Source organism: Galeopterus variegatus, unplaced genomic scaffold (assembly GCF_000696425.1).
Source record: "Galeopterus variegatus unplaced genomic scaffold, G_variegatus-3.0.2 Scaffold3066, whole genome shotgun sequence".
NCBI lineage: Eukaryota > Metazoa > Chordata > Mammalia > Dermoptera > Cynocephalidae > Galeopterus > Galeopterus variegatus.
The window spans coordinates 112,539-135,169 of NW_007729177.1; the positions used below are offsets into that span (position 1 = coordinate 112,539).

Sequence of the window (22,631 nt, forward strand, 5' to 3'; positions counted from 1 at the left end):
CATGCATGTTAAATGTTGCTTCTCCGGACCTCCACAGAAGCCACCCAGGCTCCCAAGCAGGGGTGGGCAGGGCCAAGGGCCTCAGCCATGCCCCCCCCCCGAACATCAGCATCTAGCCCAATGGTGACCACGGAGCCGCCTGCCGGAGCACCCCAGGCTCCCAAGCTGGGGTAGTGGTGGGCCGAGGGTGTTCACCATGCCCCCTGACATCTGCATCCAGCCCAGCGATGACCACTGAGCCAGAAGCACCCCAGGCTTCCAGGGTTGTGGGGCCAATGGCCCCAGCCATGTCCCCCCAAAGTCCCCAGCTAGCCCAGCCACTACCGAGCCAGTTGCTGGAAGCCCCCTGGGCTCCTCTGCCAGAATGAGGGGGGTGCCATGGACCTTGACCATGCCCCACCTCCCTTCTTCCTCTTTGTCCTACCCTATCCCCTTCCCTCTCTCATTCTCACCCTCCCCCCAACTGCTCTGCAACAACATCTTAGAATGTAAAAAATAATAATAATAAATAAATAAAATTTAAAAATAATAAAACATAAATGTTGCTTATGAAGAATACATGGCAATATTTCATGATAAGTGAAAAAGCAGAATATATAAAATAGGATTGCACTCTGGTGAAAACTGCATAAATCTACACAGAAAGTCACATTAGAAAGAAATATATTTAAATACATTAACGATTGTTGAATTAAGGCAACAGGATTATGGGTGATTTTATTTTGCCAATTTTCTGTAATATAATTTTGTTACTTCTACCATTGTAATTAAATGAGTAAAATTTCTTTTGAAAACTGTAAAATTACAACACTACTATTTAATAACATTAAAATTAATAAATTCCCCATTGTTTTGCTAAGACTGAAAACAATGAACATTAAGTTCTTAAAATCCATTTGCTTTTAAAAGTATTTTCTGCCATTGAAATACTGAGCTGAATAAATTTCTAGAGAAGAGTGACAATCTGTGGAGAAACAAAAGAAGAAATATAAAGTAATTCATCTTTTGTTTCTTCATTTCTTTCCCATTTGTTAGAGAAAAAAGAATGAATAAAGTCAGAATAAATCAATGGCAGTTTAAGGGCCATAATTTGAAAAAAACAGAGTTGACAATCTAATAATCAGCTCCAAGGGGCATAATTAGGAACACGCCAGGATGATAAAAATAAAGATTGTAAGGCACAGAGCCTATTCTTTTTAGTCTAAAAGTGCCTGGATTATGCTTGTGGGAGAATCAGCAAGTATCTGTGGGCAGCCATGTATGTCAGAATATCAATAACTACAATGTCATTACACAACTTCACAGCATTCACTAACCAACTCAGATAAAGCTCTTTGTGTGCCGATGAATTCATTCATTCACTCGCACACACATACGAGCGCACACGCACTCACACATGCCTACCATTGATGATTTGAACTAATTCTTCAAACCAAAGGTCATAAATAGAATACAGATAAAGTTTTAGAGGGGAAATATATCCCTTAAAAGTTAAGAGTACTAAATAGTCTGTATAAAGTTAGATGCCCTAAAATGCAGACTGAAATGCTTGACTTCAAATTTATAACAGAAATCACACTGAAGAATGAAGTAGTGAATTGTTTTTAAAACCCAACAAACCAATGGAATAAAGAATTTCTGTACTGCTTTAGAAGTAATATTCCAATTAAGTTTCAAAATACAAACACGAAGGTCAAGGGATTGGATCCCTGTACCAGCCAGCCACCAAAAACAAACAAACAAACAAAACACAAAAGTATCATCAAATAAAACATAGTTTCATAAATGATATTCCCTTGGGGGTAGAGACAATTTGCAGAGAAAAATGCCCTGTATATTGCTTTTCCTTATAAATTTAGTGTATTTTTCTATGACTATCCTAAATCATTGATAAACATGTCCTTGTTAATGTCCCAAAGGCTCTGCTCTTAGGCTGTTCTTGAGTAACACATTGTTGTTAATGTGTTTATTTCATTTCTTTTATAAATTGACAGGTTTATATTTCCAAGGCTTCAAAAATGTATAAACCACATTTGTTATCTCCCTCTAAGTATCAATTTCTGTATTATATTTACTTATAAATCTCTGCAGTCTTTAAATAAGTAAATCATATCTTCATTTTTTCCTTTATGTATGGCTTAACCATTTTAATAATGATAAATTAACGGATATTTGTTATATGAGTATTTCCTTTAGACACTAAGGAAAAACCATTACATAGGGATTTACTATAATGCTGTAAGAATTTCTTCTCTGGGCCGGCCCGGTGGCGCACTCAGTAGAGTGCGGCCCTTGGGAGCGTGGCGGCGCTCCCGCTGAGGGTTTGGATCCCATGTAGAGACCGGTCCGCTCACTGGTTGAGCACGGTGCGGGCACAACACCGAAGGTTGCGATCCCGTTGCCGGTCACGAAAAAAAAAAAAAGATATAAAGGAAAAAAAAAGAATTTCTTCTCTGTGTGTGTTTTGCCATTATTATTGTGAATAATTCAAGTATCAGAGAGTTATATAATATAGGAATAGAAGAGGAATGGAAATCATATTTCAAGTCTAGTGAACAGGTGATCACAAAATCAAGTGGCTAGAAACCTGGTGCAGTGATTAAAGGCAACCTCTGCAACCACACCTACCCCTGTACAGTCATTCCTACCACTGTACTTCTGAGCTGCATGATCATGTGCAAATGGTTTAACCCCTCTGTACCTCAAGTTTTTCATCTGTAAAATGGGAAGCATAAAAATTATCGTACATCTACCTCATGGAGCTCTTAGTAGTATTAAATTAACAATACTCATATACAAAGTGCTTGGAACTTTGCCTCTATAACTGAGAGCTATTGTTATCACAGGGACAAAACAGACAAAAAAGTGAGGTAGGTTGGATGCCTGTGGGAATGCAAACGTTGTGTGCAGAGTGGGGCCTCTGGAAACCTAGAAGGCCAGTGTCTCCTTTAAAGGGAAGAGGGCAGAACAAATCTATCCTTACCAGTGACACATAGGAATGCAAGCCCAATGTATGGGTTTCCTGCTGTTGCTATAACAAATTACCACAAACTGGTGGCTTAAAACAACAGAAATGTCTTCTCTCACAGTTCTGGAAGGCAGAAATCTGAAATCAAGGTCTCAGCAAGGCCACATTTCCTCAAGAGGCTCTAGGGGAGAATCCATTCCTTGCTTCTTCCAATGTCTGGTAGCTGTTGGCATTACTTGGTATTCCTTAGTGTAGAGCCACATCACTCCAATCTCTGCTTCCATTTTCGCATTACCTTCTCTTCTGTAAAGGAGTTCATTCTTACCTGAGGTTTCACTTGAGGCTTCACTTTCTGTGGTTTCAGTTACCCAAGGTCAACTACCATCTAAAAATACTGTTTCACTCCTCTTGCACTTTAGGGCCATTACTAAATAAAATAAGGGTACTGAACAAGCACTGGAATATCATGGGACAATTGATGTGATAACCTAGATGGCTACTAAGTGACTGCAATCCAAGTTGGATGGAGTAGGACAGAGCGAGATTTCATCACCATAATCAGAATGGTATGCAATTTGAAACTTACGAATTGTTTATTTATGGAATTTTTCATTTACATCACAATGCCTACGTCATTCACCTCACTTCCTCTTATCATACAGGCATTTTATCATCTCATAGCATCACAAGAAGAAGGATGAGTACAGTACAATAAGATAGAGATGGTTCCAGATTACAATGGTTCAACTTAAGATTTTTCGACTTTATGATGGATTTGTTGAGAGGTAACCCCATTGTAAATCAAGGAACATCTGTGGGGGGCAGGGAGATAAAGAGAGAAACAACATTCACATAACTTATTTGTTCTGGTTTTTGGTGGCACCTGGTACAGGGATCTCTGGCACCCTGAACCTTGGTGTTATCAGCACCATGCTCTAACCAACTGAGCTAACCAACCATCTAACTTTTATTACAGTATATTGTTATAATTGTTCTATTTTATTATTAGTTGTTATTGTTAATCTCTTAATGTGCCTAATTTATAAATTAAACTTTATCATAGCTGTGTGTGTGCAGAAAAAGACATAGTATATATAGGGTTTCATTTTATCTGCAGCTTCAGGCATCTGCTGGGGGTCTTGGAATATATCCTCCATGGATAAGGTGAGAGAGGCTACTGCATGTCTTTTCCTCTTCCTTTGATAATCTCCCTCTGCCCTTCTAAGGATACTTATCATTGGATTTAGGGCCCACTCAGATAATCCAGAAAAATCTTTTCATCTCAAAATCCTTAACTCAGTTACATCTACAAATATCCTTTTTCCACATAAAGCAACATTCATAGGTTCTGGGAATTAGGAAATGGACATATCATTTGGGGGGAGGCATCAATGTTTACAATCTTCTGATTTTTCAAACCTAACAAAAATCTGGATTTTTATGAGCAATCTCCCAATGTTTAAGAATTGGCTCAGATATAAAATATAACACAGGAAATGAAAAACTAAGGACCCCATTTTAATTTTCTAAGGAAGTAGTTATATAGAGAATAAAGACATTTAAAAAGTCACAATTTGAAAAAGTTAAGTCAGAAGCTCAGGTACCAAAATAACTATTAAACAAAGCAGAATGATAAATATATGGACAATTATATGTGACATAAGTATCTTGGTAGAGATTTGAAAGATTATCCTTAGGAAACATGAACAGAGTTAATCTCATAGATTCAAAATATACATAGATGTCTTTACATTTGCTTGCAAAGGCAGGAAGTAACTTTAGAATGATACACACAAAAAAACAGTATCATGGTTACCTCTTGAGGAACAGAACAGAACAGGTGTCAGAGTGGAAGATATTTCACTGTATATTTTTTTCTATTAATTTTATGTTTGAACAATGTTAATGTATTACCTCTTCAAAAAATAAATTTAAAAAATAAACTTTTCTTTTAAGTCCAAATGTCAAATACCTAACACTTCTTCCTGGACATAGTATAATTAACTTACATTTGTAGTTCATGGAGCCAGTATAAAGTTTTTGCCATGGTTCGTCCATCATTAAAATGTGGTGTTGGGACTCCATACAAGTTAAACCTATTGAAACTTGATGGATTATACTTTCGATTCTTTGCTTCTCCTGTAGGGGAAAAAAAAAGAACACTTCTGACTTGAGCAACACAAATAACCTTATCTTGCAAGAAGCACAGTATGTTCTCACTGACATTGAAAATAAGATGGGACAAAGAATGAAACTGTAATCATTCAGGAAATTGCACAGATTTGGCTACAGATGATAGAAGCATTCCCTGAAGTGAACAGAAAGACAGTGGGATGCTACACACACAAGTTCCTTGTGTTAATATTTGGAAAGATATATGCAGAAAACCCTGAAGATTCTACCAAAAAACTGTTATAACTAATACATAAATTCAATAAAGTTGCAAGATCCAAGATCAACATACAAAAATGTGTGGCATTTCTGTACAAGTACAATGACCAAGCTGAGTAAAAAATCAAGAAAACAATCACATTTACAATAGCATTAAAAAAATAAAAAGAAAAGAAAAGAAAACCCTAGCAATAAATTTAACAAAGGAGGTAAAAGACTTGACAACTACAAAACATTGATGATAGAAATTGAAGAGGACACAAATAAATGAAAAAAATGTTCCATGGTCAGGGATCAGAAGAATTAATATTGTTAAAATGTCCATACTACCCAAAGCCATATACAGATTCAATGCAATCCCTATCAAAATGCCAACGGCAATCTTCACAGAAATAGAAATAACAATTCTAATATTTGTATGGAACCACAAAAGACCCCACTGAGCCAAAGCAATTGAAAAACAAAGCAAAGAAAAACAAACTTGGAAGTATCACATTTCCTGATTTTAAATTATATTGCAAAGCTACAGTAAGTAAAAAGCATGGTACTGGCATAAAAATAGACACATAGACCAATGGAACAGTATAGAGAGCCCAGAAATAAATCCAAAAATATGCAGTCAACTAATTTTTGACAAGGGCACCAAGAAGACACAATGAGGAAAGGATAGTCTCTTCAATAAATGCTGCTGGGGAAACTAGATTTCCACATGCAAAAGAATGAAATTGGACTCATTTTACACCATATACAAAAATATATCAAAATGGATAAAAGACATAAACTTAAGACCTGAAACCACAAAACTCCTGGAAAAAAACATAGGGAGAAAGCTCCTTGACATAGGCCTTGGCAAAATTTCTTGGATATCACACCAAAAGCTCAAGCTACAGAAGCAAAAATAAACAAATGGAACTACATTAAACTAAAAGCTTCTGCACAGCAAAGGAAATAATAAAATGAAAAGGCAACCTAACCCAGATTGGGAAAAACTATTTGCAAACCATACATCCAATAAGAGGTTAATATCCAAAATATGTAAAGTTGTTTTCTTTCGATAATCTGATTTCTAAAAAATGAACAAAGGACCTTAATACTTGGAAAGTACATACAGAAATGATGTGGGAAAAAGACAGATATTAATTACGAAAAATGCAGGCCCCAACAATATTAAAGAAATCCTGAAGATCAGGGGAGGTACTGCAATGCTTTGGGATCCCAGCAGTATTTTCCACTATGCTAAGATTTAAGGGACTGGTGTTTTGTGTTCGTTCCACTGAAATTTGTGAGATCATCAGAATGTTGCAACCCTCGTATTTCATTATGATCATTTATCTCATATTAGAAACATTCAAAGAGTGACTGAGGGCTGAGAACCCAACAGGGAGGTCTTTTGTTTTTTAAAGATGATCAGTAAGGGGATCTTAACCCTTGACTTGGTGTTATCAGCACCACACTCTCCCAAGTGAGCCACGGGCTGGCCCTGAAGGTCTTTTTATTTAAGATCTAATACTGTACTTTTTTCTTTTCAAGTCTTGATGTAGTGTTAGTTTTCTACTTCTAGTTAAGAAAATAAGACCGAAATTAGGGAACAACTAAGAGGGTAAGAATGGTGGGCAAAAGATATTCAGCCTTACTAGTAGCTCAAATAATGTAAATAAAAGCAAATACTGTAAATAATGTAAACAAAAACAGCTAAAAGAAGATCAGCTAAACTTACTATGGGGGAAGTTGTGGGGAAATGAAAATTCTCATATACTGGGTATGAGGAAAGCTGGGGCAGTTATTTAAGCTGACACTTTGGCTCTAAAAGTGAAAATTTCAAATGCTCAGAAATATAGGAATGTATGGAAATAGCAGATCATATTCACAAGGGTAAAGACATTCCAAAATATTTTATAAGAAAAAAATGGCTTAAAAAAAAGTATGTATATACATATGTATGCACTTCAAAAAGTTCGTGGAAAGATGTGTATTATCTTTTGATTCTATTTTTCCACAAACTTTTTGAAGTACCTGCATATAGCGTGCAGCAAAACACACACAGATACTCATACATAAGACTGTGCAAAGAAAAACATCTATGAAAGTATCATCTGTGGAAGATTGGAAATTATGAGATTTTTTGTATATTATAACTTTTTATATAGCTTACATTTCATAAAGTCAAATATCTATCATTTTAGTAATGATTAAAATTAAGTATATTTTAAAGATGTTGTAGATCTATATTTACTGCTATTGAATACTGTCCTTGACAATTTTTGTTTCTTTCTTTCTTTTTGGCTGGCCAGTAAAGGGATCGAACCTCGGACCTTGGTGTTCTCAGCACCTTGCTCAAACCAAATGAGCTAACTGGCCAGCCACTCTTGACATTATATATATATATATATATATATATATTTTTTTTTTTTTTAAAGCAGAGGTACATAGCAGTTTCCCCAAAAGCATGGAGAGTATTATCCCATTTACCCATTTATCTAAAGATAGATGGCTCACTTGGGAGAAGTGGTAGTGGTGGCACCAAGGTCAAGGGTTCAGATCCCCTTACCAACCAGCCACCCCCCAAAATTTTTTTAAAATAAAGACAGATGGCTCAGTAGATGGGAAATAGAAAATGTTCAATTTGTAAACTGTAGTTATCCCTGGCTAAAGGGATTTCAAGGTTACTGTTACTTTTTCTTTATTTTTGAATGATATTTAAATTCTCTACAATTATTATGTTTTGGTTTTGGGTTTTGTTTTTTTTTTTTTTTTGGTGGCTGGCCCTTGACCTTGGTGTTATTATAATGTATTTTTATAATAAAAATAAAGGTACTTTCCTTATAACAAAAAATAAGAACAATATTAAAAATATTAGATTCTATGACTTTTCTAGAGGCTAATGAAACTTCTGTAAAACTCAGCAAATGGAGGTAATTTCAGTCATGTTACAGTCCATTAGAGATCTTCTAAACATAAAAAGAAACTACACAAATTTTCCTCAGACTGTTAAATTCTTATATCTCATTATAGGTGGTCTATATATTTATTTATTGATATAGTTCTTTTAAAAATAATTAAAAAGCATTAGATTAGATAGTTCAATAGATGCTAGACTTTCAAAATGAGAATAAAATACTTTCCCAAGAGGAGGAGGGAAGAAGGAAGAAAGAAAAGAAAAGGCTAGAGAAGTAGAAGGGGTAGAGATATGGAGAAAAGTCAAGGTTAGGAGATGGAATATGGCATCCAAGTGGGTGGAAACAGTGGCAGTTTGAATGGGAGGGTAGAGAGAGACATTATCAGGACTGAGAACACATTAGGGAGTGTGGGGAACCAGCAGAGATTGGCCATGAAAGAAGAGAACGGCAGACTCCAGACAGCGGAGCGATGAGGGGAGGAAACAAGCCCCAGCTATGAAAGTGAATATGGTGTTTGAGGGCAGTGGGGGAGAAACAGTAAAGAAATAAGAAAGAAGGAGCAAGGGGGAGGGGGTGTTGTGCTGCGGTGAAGGGTTGCTCTTGCTTCTAGCTAATGACGACAGAGTTCATGAATCATGCACAATCCATGGGCTTTCTCAGGACATGTATCAGAGTCGAATTCTCAATCCTCCATGATATCAAGTCTCTACCCAGTACGAACATATTGACAATTAAGTTGTATTTTAAAGCATTATAAACATTTAGTGCCTTATAGGCATCTAATGCCTATAGGATAATCCTAGTAATACTCTTCTATTAGACAAGACCACTTAGTAATAGTAATAGCTAATAGTCATGAACACTTACTATATTATAGGCACTATGGTAAGCATTTTCCATGCACTCAAATAATCCTCACAATATTAGTATATCCATTTAGGAGATAAGAATAAACAATTATTAAAAAAAAAAAAAAGAATAGAAAATGATCAGGTAAGTAAATTGCCCAAGTTCCAAAAGATCAATAATAGATGTGCTAAGATTTGAACCTGATCTATCTGATATAAATATTTGCACTTGACCTTCACCCAGTATTCTTCATATAAAACTAAGCACTTAGAATAAGCCTGACATTTGAATAAGAACATGTAATTTTAAACCTTAAACCACTAAAAAAAAAATAAAACTATAAAACATTTCATTTTTCTTAGCTGCTTTTTCATTTTAATGATACATGATATTTCTACACTTTATATACAAAATGCGTTAAGTACATGAGTTCCCAGCAATCAGGGTTTGTGACCTTATGAATAATAAGTTATCATTTATCAGTCATCTGTCATAGGCCAGGCATCTAACTTTGTGCACATTACCTCCTTTATTCCTCTTCACAAATCTGAGGGTTCCATATCCTCAGGCCCATTTTGCATTGGTCAACACTTACCTACATAATAATCATTGTGAGAAACAACATACAAATCATGTCCTTCCTTTCCTTCTTTAAATACTTCTTCATAGGATTTTGGTGGATTCACCACATCTGTAGCAGAGAATTCTGAAGGAAGAGTAAATAAAATCAGCTTTAAGCTATTTTTCATGAATTTATAATGTATTTAAATTGACTAGAACAAATGATAAATGAGGTATGCTGACTGCATAAGCTACATAGACATCCTGGGAGATCATAAAGCCAAGAAAAATGAAGATTTATCAAGAAAGACAAGACATGATCTAGGTGTCATTGTGCTAGGGAAACCCACTTGACTTGGCTTACTCCCTAGAATTCTGAAGAATATTAGCACTCTGTATCAGTTAACTATTTAGGTTGTCCTGAGTCATCTTCCAAGCCCAGTTAAATTCCCAACCTAAGAATCTCTGGACAATTTTGATTTTAGTTTGCTCCAGACTTCTCAAGACAATCTAAGCACAATGAATCACAAACCCTGATGCCTTGCGGGGTAGCCACAGTGCAAATTTTAGCAGCTGTAGACTGAAGCACACACCCTGACTCTGCTTTGATTTGAATCTTCATCCTCAGTGTAGCAAAAGGTACCAGGGAAATCACTGGAATCAGAAAAAAATTCTCCTTCCTCCTGGTCCCAAACTTAGATGAAATGTTTGTATAATAGCTGCTTTCCCATGACTGGTGGTCCCCAGTTTTGCATATAGTAAATTATTTGTTTTCATTATTTTATGTAATAATTTTTAAATGCAATTCCATATACAATTTTATTCTTTGCTTTCAACCTAACAACATAGATTAAGATGTTTTCTTGGGCTGGCAGTTTAGCTCAGTTAGCTAGAAATCAGCCCTACAACACCATGGTTACAGGTTCGGATCCCTGTATCAGCCAGCCACAAAAAAAAAAAAAAAAGTACTCTTTCTGCCAAAAATTGAGATTTGTAAACTAATAGTTAATACCAGAAGGTGACCCCACTCAAAATAATCCTGTAAAGCAGTACTTCTTTTTGATATATGAACCATTACACCTATGAATACATATATAAACTAGTTTTAAAACATAGTCTTTCTTTTATATATTTAAAGGAGGTATACCTAGAGAGTACTTTTCACATTAAATGGACTAATCCTAGATATAAGTTATGATATAATTACTGTAATGTCATGCCTACTGACAGTTCACATATATAGGATTTCTTAATCCTATTAAAAACGAAAAAAAAAGATATTTTATCTGTTCTGAAATATATTTCATCATGTTTCAAACTTTTTAAAATTTTAACTTTAGATACAATGCAATAAGGTACTACTGCAGATTTTCTATTCCAAAACATAATTTATCTCCAGAATGTATGTTACTACCTTAAGGAAAATAATCTAATGAGCCTTTTGGTGAATGAAGATAAGGCAGAGCCTTAATGGGTACTGAAAGACAAAGATAGAACCAAATTTCTCTGTGGATAAGGAAAGATGAAATTTGAGGTCATCTGAGGTAAGACCCCCAGAGGAATGGGGTAAGAAACCTGAAAAGGATTGTAGGAGAGAAATGTGAGAAAGGTGTAAAGAAAGGCACTCAACAATGTGGTAGGAGGCTGAACCGTCAGAAGAAATAATAAGTTATTTGTTGAAAGATGTGCTCTATTCCCTATCAAAATCAGAAGGAAAGTCAATTATACACTGTGCTTTATGTTTGATTAGTATGCAAGTACACACATCATGAATCTGCATGAATGGAATGCGGTATGCAGCATTTACCAAACTTACTTTTCCCATGAAACTCTGTTTCACAAAGAGTTAAGAGTCATAAACACATCAGAAGCACTGGTGGAAATAAAACACACAAATGGATGTCCAGGGAGAAGGGACAGCAGCCCTCACAGCTGGCCCCAAGGCCAACTTTTCTGAGTCTCTTTCTTGTCTTTACATCATGTCTACTATGCTCACTACATCTCCACTCTAAAACCTGACTTTTTACTGCTTAGGCACATAAACTTGGCGGATTTGGGTTCTGAGAGTAACTTTCTTGCTACCATCCCATCTTCTGTTCCTTTTTTTTTTTTCCACACAATAAAATTGACTTTATTTTTGTCATGTACAATTCCATGGATTTTAACATATGTACAGATTCATGAAACTACCACCACAATCAGGATTCAGAAGAGTTCCATCACCCCAAAACCTCCACTTTTTACCTTCCTCCCAACCTACTGCTGGTGCTATACCAACCTCCCCTGACCAGAAAATACTCAGAAAACACTAGAGCCAACCCAGCTCTTTTCAACTCCCCATGAAAGTGCTCACACCAGACCTCCTCCATATCAGCACTTTCTTGTTGACTCCCACCTCCCATTCTTAAATCATCATTTACACCATCACCAAACACCATACCAGTGGGATATTTAATACAATTTTTCAAGGACATTCATTTCACCATTCCCTCCACACCTTTTTTCTTTTTCTTTTTTTTTTTTTTTTTAGTACCTCTGATGACTGCTGTCCCAAATGTTGTATTGATTATATCCATTCCTTTAGGTAATCCTGGTGTTTGATCATGACATTTTCCTAATGGTGCCCATTGATTGCTAAAATATATAGATTCTTTTTTATCTTTAAGTTTCTGTTGAAATGTGGTAATAGGCTCTGGATTTATCAATGTGCTCGCCTAAAGAAATCAAACAACATGTAGATATTTCAATTAAAAAAGTATACATCTGAAAACTGACACCCTAATCAATACCTGAGGAGAGGACAATATATGATTGTGGAAAAGCATTTCATCATCATCATTGGCTTTGCTCACCTTCATAAGAAATGTCAGAATTGGGACTATGAAGCCTAAGGATGCCTTAAAAAGAACTTTAAAGGGGTTTAAAGGTTTTAATTGTACTAAAAGGTTTATGATGGGAGTTCCCAGGTTACTGACTCAAATATTCAAGAAAAGTGAGAATGACAAGTACGAGAGCCACATGACTTCCAGAAGTTCTCTCTAGATACATAGATCAGGACTTCTGAATCTAGACTGTTTATTCAGTCAACAGCAGACAACATTCTGATTCCACCTGCATTCGGTGTCTAGGTAAGCACTCCATAGTACCTGTAGGCAACAGTCACCGGCACCAAGACTCTGTCCTCTTTATTCTCTAACAAAGCCTGACAGCCTTTCTCTCTGTTGTGAGAAAATGTAATGCAACTGACTTTTATCATCTGAGGGGGAGAATAAATACATTAGTCTGTGGTTTAAACCATTTCTTCACACTCTCTTGACAGCTGCTTAGAGGACAGATTGAGGAAAGGCTGGTAAAAATATGGGTGGAAAGGAAATTGGAACTTCACTAATTGATTGAATTTCCGTAAGACCTCATTTGTGCATTTTCACCTTGGTAAATTAATAACATACAGGAAAAAAAGAAGTTACCGGTATTGAAATTTTAGATCTTATCCCATGTGTCAAATAAGGTGCAATTTGGGGATCATTTGCTCTGCCATAAAATACTCTTTCCGCTCCAGCAGGTGGATATCTGAAGTCGAAATACTTTTTTGCCTCAGGTGGAGTAACTAGCTACAAAGAGAGTGAGGCAAGAAAATAGAATTAGTAAGTACGGTTTTAAAAATATTTACAATATTGATCTGCATCATCAATCAACACCCTTAATTGCATGATTGTAGTAAGTGCATGGGGAACTACAGCCCCAAATAATAAAATTTCCTCTAAAAGTTGTTTATTTGGGGAAATAAACAACATATTTTAAAAGTTATATTAAGAAAACAACCAGGAAGTATCCAGATTAAAAAGCACACCATTATTCTTAACAAAATAAATTGAATCCCCTGTAGTTTTTGTAGACCTAAATATTGTAAGCCTGGAATTTTTACTTCCTTGGACAAGATCAATAGAAGGCCTCAAAATAAGTTAAGAAAAATCGAATTTACATTAAATTTATTCAACTTTCTTAAGGAATATTGAGGGGTGTCTATCAATGTTCATAAGCAAGGTAAAAATAGAAACATAAAGGCATATTGAAAGTGCTCACCCTGGGAAGTTTTTCAGTCAAGCAGGTTGCCACTCTGTGTCCAACTGGAATAAGTTTCCCTGCCTACAGGAAAAAAAAGCAATCATTGACTATTGTCAGAGTTGAAAGAGAAGCATTTTGAAGAATGGAATTTAAAACCTGGTCTATGCCATCAATGCTATAAAGTTACTTTCAACCACTCAACACAGGAAAAAAGAAAGAACAAATAGGAAATCTAAAGCAATCCTGATATACAACATAAACATTTTTATGCTAAACATATACATAATATAATTCTAAGTATACATTTTTACAGTGTTAGCATTATCAATGATTCATCCAATTACAGGACCTCTGTGGCATGCAGAGATTCAACTTTCAGAAACAATCTGTCATAGTTCACAGGTTAATCATTTGTTGTCCTATATCAACAGTGAAATGGAAGTAGGGCTGTCTGTATTCAAGCTAAGATCAAAATACAATGTTGAGTATGTCTGAGTGTGTGTTGGTGTGTTTGTGTGTGAGTATATTTCCTCCAACACACTTACTTTTCACATGTAAAGCATCTCATTTCTGGCCCAACCCTTTCAGTGAATCGCCCAAATCTCACTTGGCTTTGTCCACTCAAAAATAACTTGGATCTTATCTGTGCTTCCTTTGCCCAAGGCAAAAAGTAAATCGTTCATTCCAGAAATGCAACTTTTATCTATCTCCCCTTTATCTATTTCCAGGCAGCTGATAGTTATTTTTGTAATGTTTAAGTTTCTCTTTGAAAAACTGAGAGAAAGAAACTTCCCATGAACAGTGTTCTGGGTCTCTGGAAAGAGAGAGAGAGAGAAAGAGAGAAAATGAAAGTTTTCTCTTATGTTAAGTGTCAGGTGAAGAATTCTTTTTAGGGGAAGAAACATCAGGGTTTAAGAGAGTATCTTGATAACATCTCCAGGTATAAAAGAGGAAGCCCACAGACATGTCAAGGCAAAGAACTAAATTGCTTTGCTAAAAAGTGGGAGAAAATATGAACTCCCAATGCAATAGACTAAGAAGGAAGGATTCATAGAGATGACAGATAAATTGAGAAGGTGGGTGGAGGTCAAGATCTAGCAACAAAGTGAGAGGCCAGGGGGCCCAAGGTGGGAGAATGGCTAGTGAGAAGCAGCCTGGCCTTAATGCCAAATCTTGAGTAAATTCTACTCACACAATTACATTATGTAAGAAAAACTATGTGTGAAAAAGAAAAGGGACTGTGTTCTAACTTGGACTAAAGCAAGGCAGAGAGGAAAGGGGGAAGAAATACAGTGAGATTTTGTTAGAGTGAGCAGGACCAAAAACCACATGGGCTGCAGGAAAATTTTAAAAGGACAGTTTTTTTCCTGGCACACATTTCTCTGAGTTCCCTCTTTTCCCTCTTTTTTTTTTTTTTTTTTAATATATATTTTGAACCTTGGTTATGGGACAAGCTGACATAATTTACACAAATGTAACTTTTCCAACCAGCCCGAAGCTGCAGACTTGCCGGGAGGAGACCCTGAGATAACAGCAAAGATGGGAACAGAAAACTGATGGATCCTTGGCAAGACCTTGCATGTCCCCCTCTCTCCTGCTTTTCATTTTCCCTTTTCCATTCCCTCAGCCTCCTCTTTAATAAATCTGAGTCTTTTAGATGACTTTAGTCTCGCCATTCTCCTTCAGGCTTACCAGACAGATGGGTTAGCCTGACATTTCTCCTCAGGTCACCGGTATTCCTGAATCAAAGCTCACTTTCATTTTCACTAACATTTGACTTTTGAGTGGTTTGTTTTTGAAAGGAGGTAGGCAGCTGGACCTGTATCCAGTATCAATTTTTCTAAAATTCAGCTGGAAATTGTAAGAAATCTCAGTGATACAGGTAATATTAAGTCTCTCTCACTATACCTGGGATAGGAAATCAAGCCATTCTTTTAAATATTCTGAAGGGAATCAGAATATGCCACCCCAAAAGATGCCACTTTGGCATAGGGATTATTTTGAGCTAAAGGCAATTAAGAATCAACAGATACAGGAGGAGTTTTCTGCCTCCCCTTATTCTGCTTTAAAGCAGGTCATAAATTTTTTGTGAAGGTGCCCTCTAACCTTCAAAAACCAGGAAAAGAAGAACAACCCTTATCACCCAAGAAGGATAGTCAATTGAGATGAGTTTGCACAAACAGGCCTTACTAAAATAGTCCCTATCTTCCATCAGTTTGCCTGTATATTTCCTAGTCATTTCCCCACAATTTATCATCCCTTGAACCCCAGACCCTCTTTCTTTTGTTAATGGGGAATGTGAGTCCCTGAGTCTAACCACTTCTTTGGGTTTCACTTATTTTCTGTAAATTCCTGTGCATGTAAATATTAATAAAAATAGTGTGCCTTTTCTCTTATTAATCTGTCTTTTGTTAGTTTAATTCACACCCCTTTCCCTCAAGTTACTGAACTGAAGAGGGCAGAGGGAAAGTTTTTCCTCCCCAACAGTTCAATGGAAAGGTAACTTCATAAGGCTGAAGAACATGGTGATACCCAGGAAGGTACCATCTGGGTGGCAGATGGTTAGAGAGATAGAAGAAAGGAGGGATTGATGGATGGATCAATAAATCCATCACGTGATAAATAATTTTATTTGTCTCTGTTCTGCTTCTCTTCCAGACTGCTTTTCTTCCAAGTGTTTAACAATGGATAGTCTACATTTCCATCTATTGAACAGCAATGCCCTTCGTGTTCACCACAGAGTTGCCCATATAAAAAGCAGTTTGACTGCAAATCAGTAGGAGTGATTAGGCTTCCATGCTCTCATGTCTTTTGATTGGGAACACAAAAATGGAAGCTGTGACTGTGTGGGTCTCCAAAGAAGCAGACACCATTGTATGATTAGACATATAGAAAATTTATTAAGGAAAACACCTGTGAAGAATAAAGGGGGAGGAGTACGGAGGGAAAACTTTAAGACCATGATAGGTCTGATGCCTACAAAAGGAGAGAAGAAAGGAAGTATTAAGAAGGAAGAGCTTCAGGCTGGCTGCTTAGCTCAGTTGGTTAGAGTGCAGCCTTGTAATACCAAGGTCAAAGTTTCAGATCCCCATATCAGCCAGCTGCCAAAAAAAGAAGGAAGAGCTTCAGTCCACAGTACAGTTTTAATAAAATCTTGGTCAGGCCAATGTGTTATCTCTGAGACTGTTTCCCATCCCATGAATCCCATGTGGGGGAAAAATAATCCAATTCTAGAATCCCTGCTATGCTCAGTCATCGGGAATGTGCCCTGGTGCACTCTGTAGTAGATCCATGAGGGCAGCACATAGAGGCTGTCAATCAGCTATGCTACCCACAGCAGGTCCTCTTGAAGGGAGACCTGAGCCAGGCACCTCCATGGCTACTACACATGCATAGCATTGAGTTGTCACGTCACTTTTGTCTCCTTCTGACTGGAATGCTTCCTAATCTTTCCTTATCTTTCATGATCTTGACACTTTTTGAAGTATAGACCAGTTATTTCATAAAGTATCCCTCAATTTGGGTTCAACTAATATTTTCTTATGATTAGATTCAAGTTATGAATTATCACAGACACAGTGCTGTGTTCTTCTATCAGGGAGCACATGCTGTCAGTTTGTCCTATTATTTATTATAATTTGTCCTACTGATTATTCTATGTAAATATCCAGTTCCTCACCAAACTCACTTATTGCTTTAATATCTACTGATGAGTCTTGCCTAAATCATTTCTATAATGGCTGCCAGTGACTTTCTAATTCTAACATTCTTTCTACATTTATTAATTGGCATTATACTGCAAGGAAGCTTTCTTTTCTTGCTATTTATTCATTCACTTATATATTTATATCATGATGGACCCATAGATTTCTATTTTATTCAATGGTAATTTTATTCAATGCTCAGTGTATACCAGTTTGGGTTAGTGGGAGTCCTATCAATCTCGTTTATTCAAGTTTGTTAAATTTCTGCACCGTTCTTTGAGATTTTTCTTACTTTTTGGCTCACAAAGGAATTCCAAGTTCATACTGTACATCCTGCTCCAGCCCTACAGTCAGCCATTTCTCCAAGGAGTTCTGATTCCTTTTAATAGAGAATGATATTTAGAAACAAGATCTGTAGTTCTCATTGTAGAGATCTTTACCACCTTAGTTAAATTTATTCCAAGGTATTTTATTTTTTTGGTAACTATTGTAAATGAGCTAGCTTTCTTGATTTCTTTTTCTGCTAGTTCATTGTTGGAGTATTAAAATGCCACTGATTTTTGCATGTTGATTTTGTATCCTGCAATTTTAAAGACATTGTTTATTAACTCTGAGTTGTTTTATAGCGTCTTCAGGTTTTTCTATATATAGGATCATGTCATCTGCAAACAGAGACAATTTGACTTCCTCTTTTCCAATCTGGATGGCCTTTCTTTCTTTCTCTTCCCTGATTGCTCTGGCTAGTACTTCCAGTACGACCTTAAAGAGGAGTGGTGAGAGTGGACATCCTTGTCTTGTTACTGTTCTTAAGGGAAAAGTGTTCAGCTTTATCCCATTCAGCATGATATTGGTGGTGGGTTTGCCATATATGGCTTTCATTGTATTGAGATAATTTCCTTCTATACCTAATTTGCTGACAGTCTTTATCATAAAGGGATGATGAATTTTGTCAAATGCTTTTTCAGTGTCTATTGAGATAATCATATAGTTTTTGTCCTTGATTTTGTTGATGTGGTATATCACATTTATTGACTTGCATATGTTGAACTATCCTTGCATTCCTGGGATGAATCCTACTTGATCATGGCGTATAATTTTTTTGATGTGTTGCTGTACTCTGTTTGCTAATATTTTGCTGAGGATTTTTGTATCTATGTTTATCAAAGATATTGGCCTGTAGTTTTGGGGGTTTTTTGTTTGTTTTGGTTTTTAATTTGGGTATTTTTTTGTTATATCTTTGTCTGGTCTTGGTATCAGGATGTGTTAGCCTCATAGAATGAGTTTGGGAGAATGGCCTCTGTTTCAATTTTATGGAATAGTTTGAAGAGAATTGGTATTAACTCCTCTTTAAAGGTTTGGTAGAATTCAGCAGTATAGCTATCCAGTCCTGGGCTTTTCATTGTTGGGAGACTGATGATTACTGCTTCCATTGCATTGTTTGTTATTGGTCTATTCAGGTTTTCTATTTCTTCTTGGTTCATAGTTTGTATGTACCTGGAAATATATCCATTTCCTCCAGGTTTTCAAATTTGTTGGCATATAGTTGTTTACAATCATCTCTAATGATTCTTCGTATTTCTGTGGTATCAGTTGTAATGTCTTCTTTTTCATTTCTAATTTTTGTTATTTGAGTCTTCTCTCTTCACTTTTTAGTTAGCCTAGCTAACAGTTTGTCTATTTTGTTTATCTTCTTGAAAAAACAAATTTTTGTTTCATTGACCCTTTGTATTTTGATGGTGAGGTTTCTGTTTAATTTAGTTCTGCTCTGATCTTAATTACTTCTTTCCATCTACTACTTTTAGGACTGAATTGTTCTTGTTTTTCTAATTCTTTGAGGTGTAGTGTTAGGTTGTTTATTTGCAATCTTTCTGTTCTTTTGATATAAGCATTTATTGTGATAAACTTCCCTCCTAGTGCTGCTTTTGCAGTATATCACAGGTTTTGGTATGATGTGTCTTTATTTTCATTAGTTTCAAGGAATTTTTTGATTTCCTGTTTAATTTCTTCTTGGACACATCTCCACAATGAGAACTACATATCACTGTTGAGAGAAATTAAAGAGGACACAAAAAGAAGGAAAGACATTCCATGCTCTTGGATTGGAAGAATTAATATTGTGAAATGTCAATACAACTCAAAGTGATCTGCAGACTCAGTGCAAACCCCCCAAAATACCAATGGTATTCTTCTCAGAAATAGACAATAACAATCCTAACATTCATATGGAACAATAAAAGACCCCAAATAGCCAAAGCAATCCTGAACCAAAAATATAAAGCCAGAGGCATAAAACTACCTGACTTGAAATTATACTACAAAGTTATAGTGACTAAAACAGCATGATACTGGAATAAAAACAGACATGCGGACCAATGGAATAGAACAGAGAACCCAGAAATCAACCCATATACTTACAGCCAACTGATCTTCAACAAAGTCACCAAGAATACACACTGGGGAAATGACTTCCTCTTCAATTAATGGTGCTGGTTAAAATGGACATCCATATATAGAAGAATGAAACTAGACCCATACCTCTTGCCATACCAAAATCAACTCAAAATGGACTAAATACTTAATTATACATCCTACAACTTTAAAACTCCTAAAAGGAAACATAGGGGAAACACTTTAGGAAGTAGGACTAGACAGTATTATGAATATGACCCCAAAAGCACAGGCAACAAAAGGAAATATAAATGAATGGAAATATATCAAACTAAAAAGCTTCTGTGCAGCAAAAGAAACAATTAAGAGAGTGGAAAGACAATCTAGAGTGGAAGAAAATGTTTGAAAACTATGCATCCAACAAAGAATTAATATCCGGAATATATAAAGAAGTCAAACAACTTAACAGTAAAAAAAATAAAAATTAAAAAATAACCAGATTTTAAAATGGGCAAAGGAGCTGAAAAGGCATTTCTCAAAGGAAGATATACAAGTGGCTAACAGACACATGAAGAAATACTCACTGTCACTCAGCATCAGAAAAATGGAAATCAAAACCACATTGAGATATCCTCTCACTCTAGTTAGACTGGCTATTATCAAAAAGACAGAGAATAACAAATGCTGGCAAGAATGCAAAGAAAGAGGAATCCTACTACAGTGTTGATGGGACTATAGATTGGTGCAGCCATTATGGAAAATAGTATGGAGGTTCTTCAAATAACTACAGATAGAATTGCCATACAGTCCAGCAATCACACTGCTGGGTATATACCAAAAGAATTGGAAATCATGATGTAGAAGGGATACCTGTACTCCCATGTTTATTGCAGCTCTATTTACAATAGCCAAGATCCAACCTAAATGGATCTAATGTAAATGCCCATCACTGGATGACTGCATAAGTAAAATGTGGTATATTTACACAACGGAATACTATTCTGCCATAAAAAAAAACAACATTGATGAACTTAGAGAAAATTATGTTAAGTGAAATAAGCCAGGCAGAGAAAGAGAAATACTGCATATGCTCATTTATAAGTGGAAACTAACATATATAAATAAGAAAGAAAGAAAAAAAGAAAGATACAACAATCACAATAGAATGTTGAACGTGCAAAAGAAGAGAACAGAACTGAGGTTACCAGAGGTGGGGAAAGAGGAGAGTGGAAAGGGAGGTATTGGTAAAGGGCCACAAAAGTTGATTACATTGTATAATGTTGAATATACTAATTATCCTGATTTGAACATCACATATGGCACACATGTATTGATATTCAGCACTGTACCCAACAGACATGTATAATCAACTATGTTCCAAAAATAAATAAATAAAAATTTTAAAAAATAAAGCATTTATGTAGGAAGAAATAAATCGCAGATTCCATTGATCTCCAGAACATCTTAGACTTCAACTAAAATGTGGAACCTGAAATTCTATGAAATCCTCTGCCTATGGACATGTTAGTCACCTTCCAGTAACAGACAGGCTCTAGTAAAAATTTGTTAGTAATTTTAAAAAGGAAAAGAAAACAAGACCTGAATTTTGGTGTATTCATTGCCACTAGAGAAACATTGCTTCTAGGTCCTCTTAGCGAATAGAGATAGGAAAGGTATATTGTATACATTTAATGTATAATGTATATAAATGCACACATACTCCCACACACCTACATCTATATTAATTCTATAATATTTTGTCTAGTTAAATATGTGTACATGGAGCCCATAGACATAGCTATAGATTATCATGAGTTTCCATCAATACCTCCAATTACAATACAATCCAACAGGATTCATTCTACCCTTCTTTCCATATTTGTAACTCTTTTCTCCATCAGTGAGAAACCTGGTACCTATTGTCCTAAATATATTTACTTATTTGCCTAGGTCTTCTGTTTGTAACCAAACTCCCAACTGCACCAACCACATCCTTACTCAGCTACCTCCTTGCTCAATCCCTAATCATACCAGTGACACCTTGCTTAGTCACCTTCTCACTCAGCCCCCAGTGTTTAAAGCTTTCATTGGCTAAGTACCTTTCACTTCTCACGCAACTGGTTGTCAAGACTAAGGTCAACTCAGAAAGATTGACACATGACCATTTTCAGGTGCTGAAGATCCAAAGACCCATAATTATTATGCTACTTTCCACTTTCCAAACTCAAGGTGGGCTAGTAGAATGGTCCCATCTCTCTCACTGGTCCTTGGTCAAGATCACTCTGTTCTCCAGAATCTTGTTGTTTTCATCCGTTTTGGGTTGCTATAACAGAAATACCTGAGACTGGGTAATCTATAAGGAAAAAAGGTTTATTTGGCTTACAGTTCTGGGGCAGCTGCATCTGGCATGGACCTCAGGCTGCTTCTACTCACAGCAGAAAGTGGGGAAGGTAGCCAGCGGGTACAAGCAGATCACATGGTGAGAGGAAGCAAAAGAGAGAGAGGAGAGGTGCCAGGGTCTATTAAACAACCAGCTCTCACGGGAACTAAAAAAGCGAGAACTCACTCATTACTCCCCCCACCTAGGGAGAGCACTAATCCATTCATGAAGGATCAGCCCCCATGACTCAATCAGTTTCCAACACTGCCACATTGGGGATCAAATTTCCACATGAGTTTTGAAGGGGACAACACATCCAAACTCCATCCAAAGCCGTAGAGATTGGCTTTGCAAATTCAAACAAATGAATCTTTGCACCTTTTTTTCCCAATACCAAGGCTTGTATAACTAGAAAGATTTATAAAGGG

General features: G+C 36.2%; 1 protein-coding gene across 1 annotated transcript in view; it reads right to left on the bottom strand.

The window, feature by feature from the left end:
• Positions 1–22,631, bottom strand: part of EFHB (EF-hand domain family, member B) — a 48,945-nt gene that overhangs the window by 19,870 nt on the left and 6,444 nt on the right. Inside the window, exons 2-6 of the mRNA XM_008583852.1 lie at positions 13,750–13,812; positions 13,134–13,277; positions 12,200–12,380; positions 9,701–9,811; positions 4,978–5,107 (exon numbers count right to left, since the gene is read on the bottom strand). Of these exons, the coding sequence (XP_008582074.1) occupies positions 4,978–5,107; positions 9,701–9,811; positions 12,200–12,380; positions 13,134–13,277; positions 13,750–13,812 (629 nt within the window). The remainder of the gene's footprint in view (positions 1–4,977; positions 5,108–9,700; positions 9,812–12,199; positions 12,381–13,133; positions 13,278–13,749; positions 13,813–22,631) is intronic.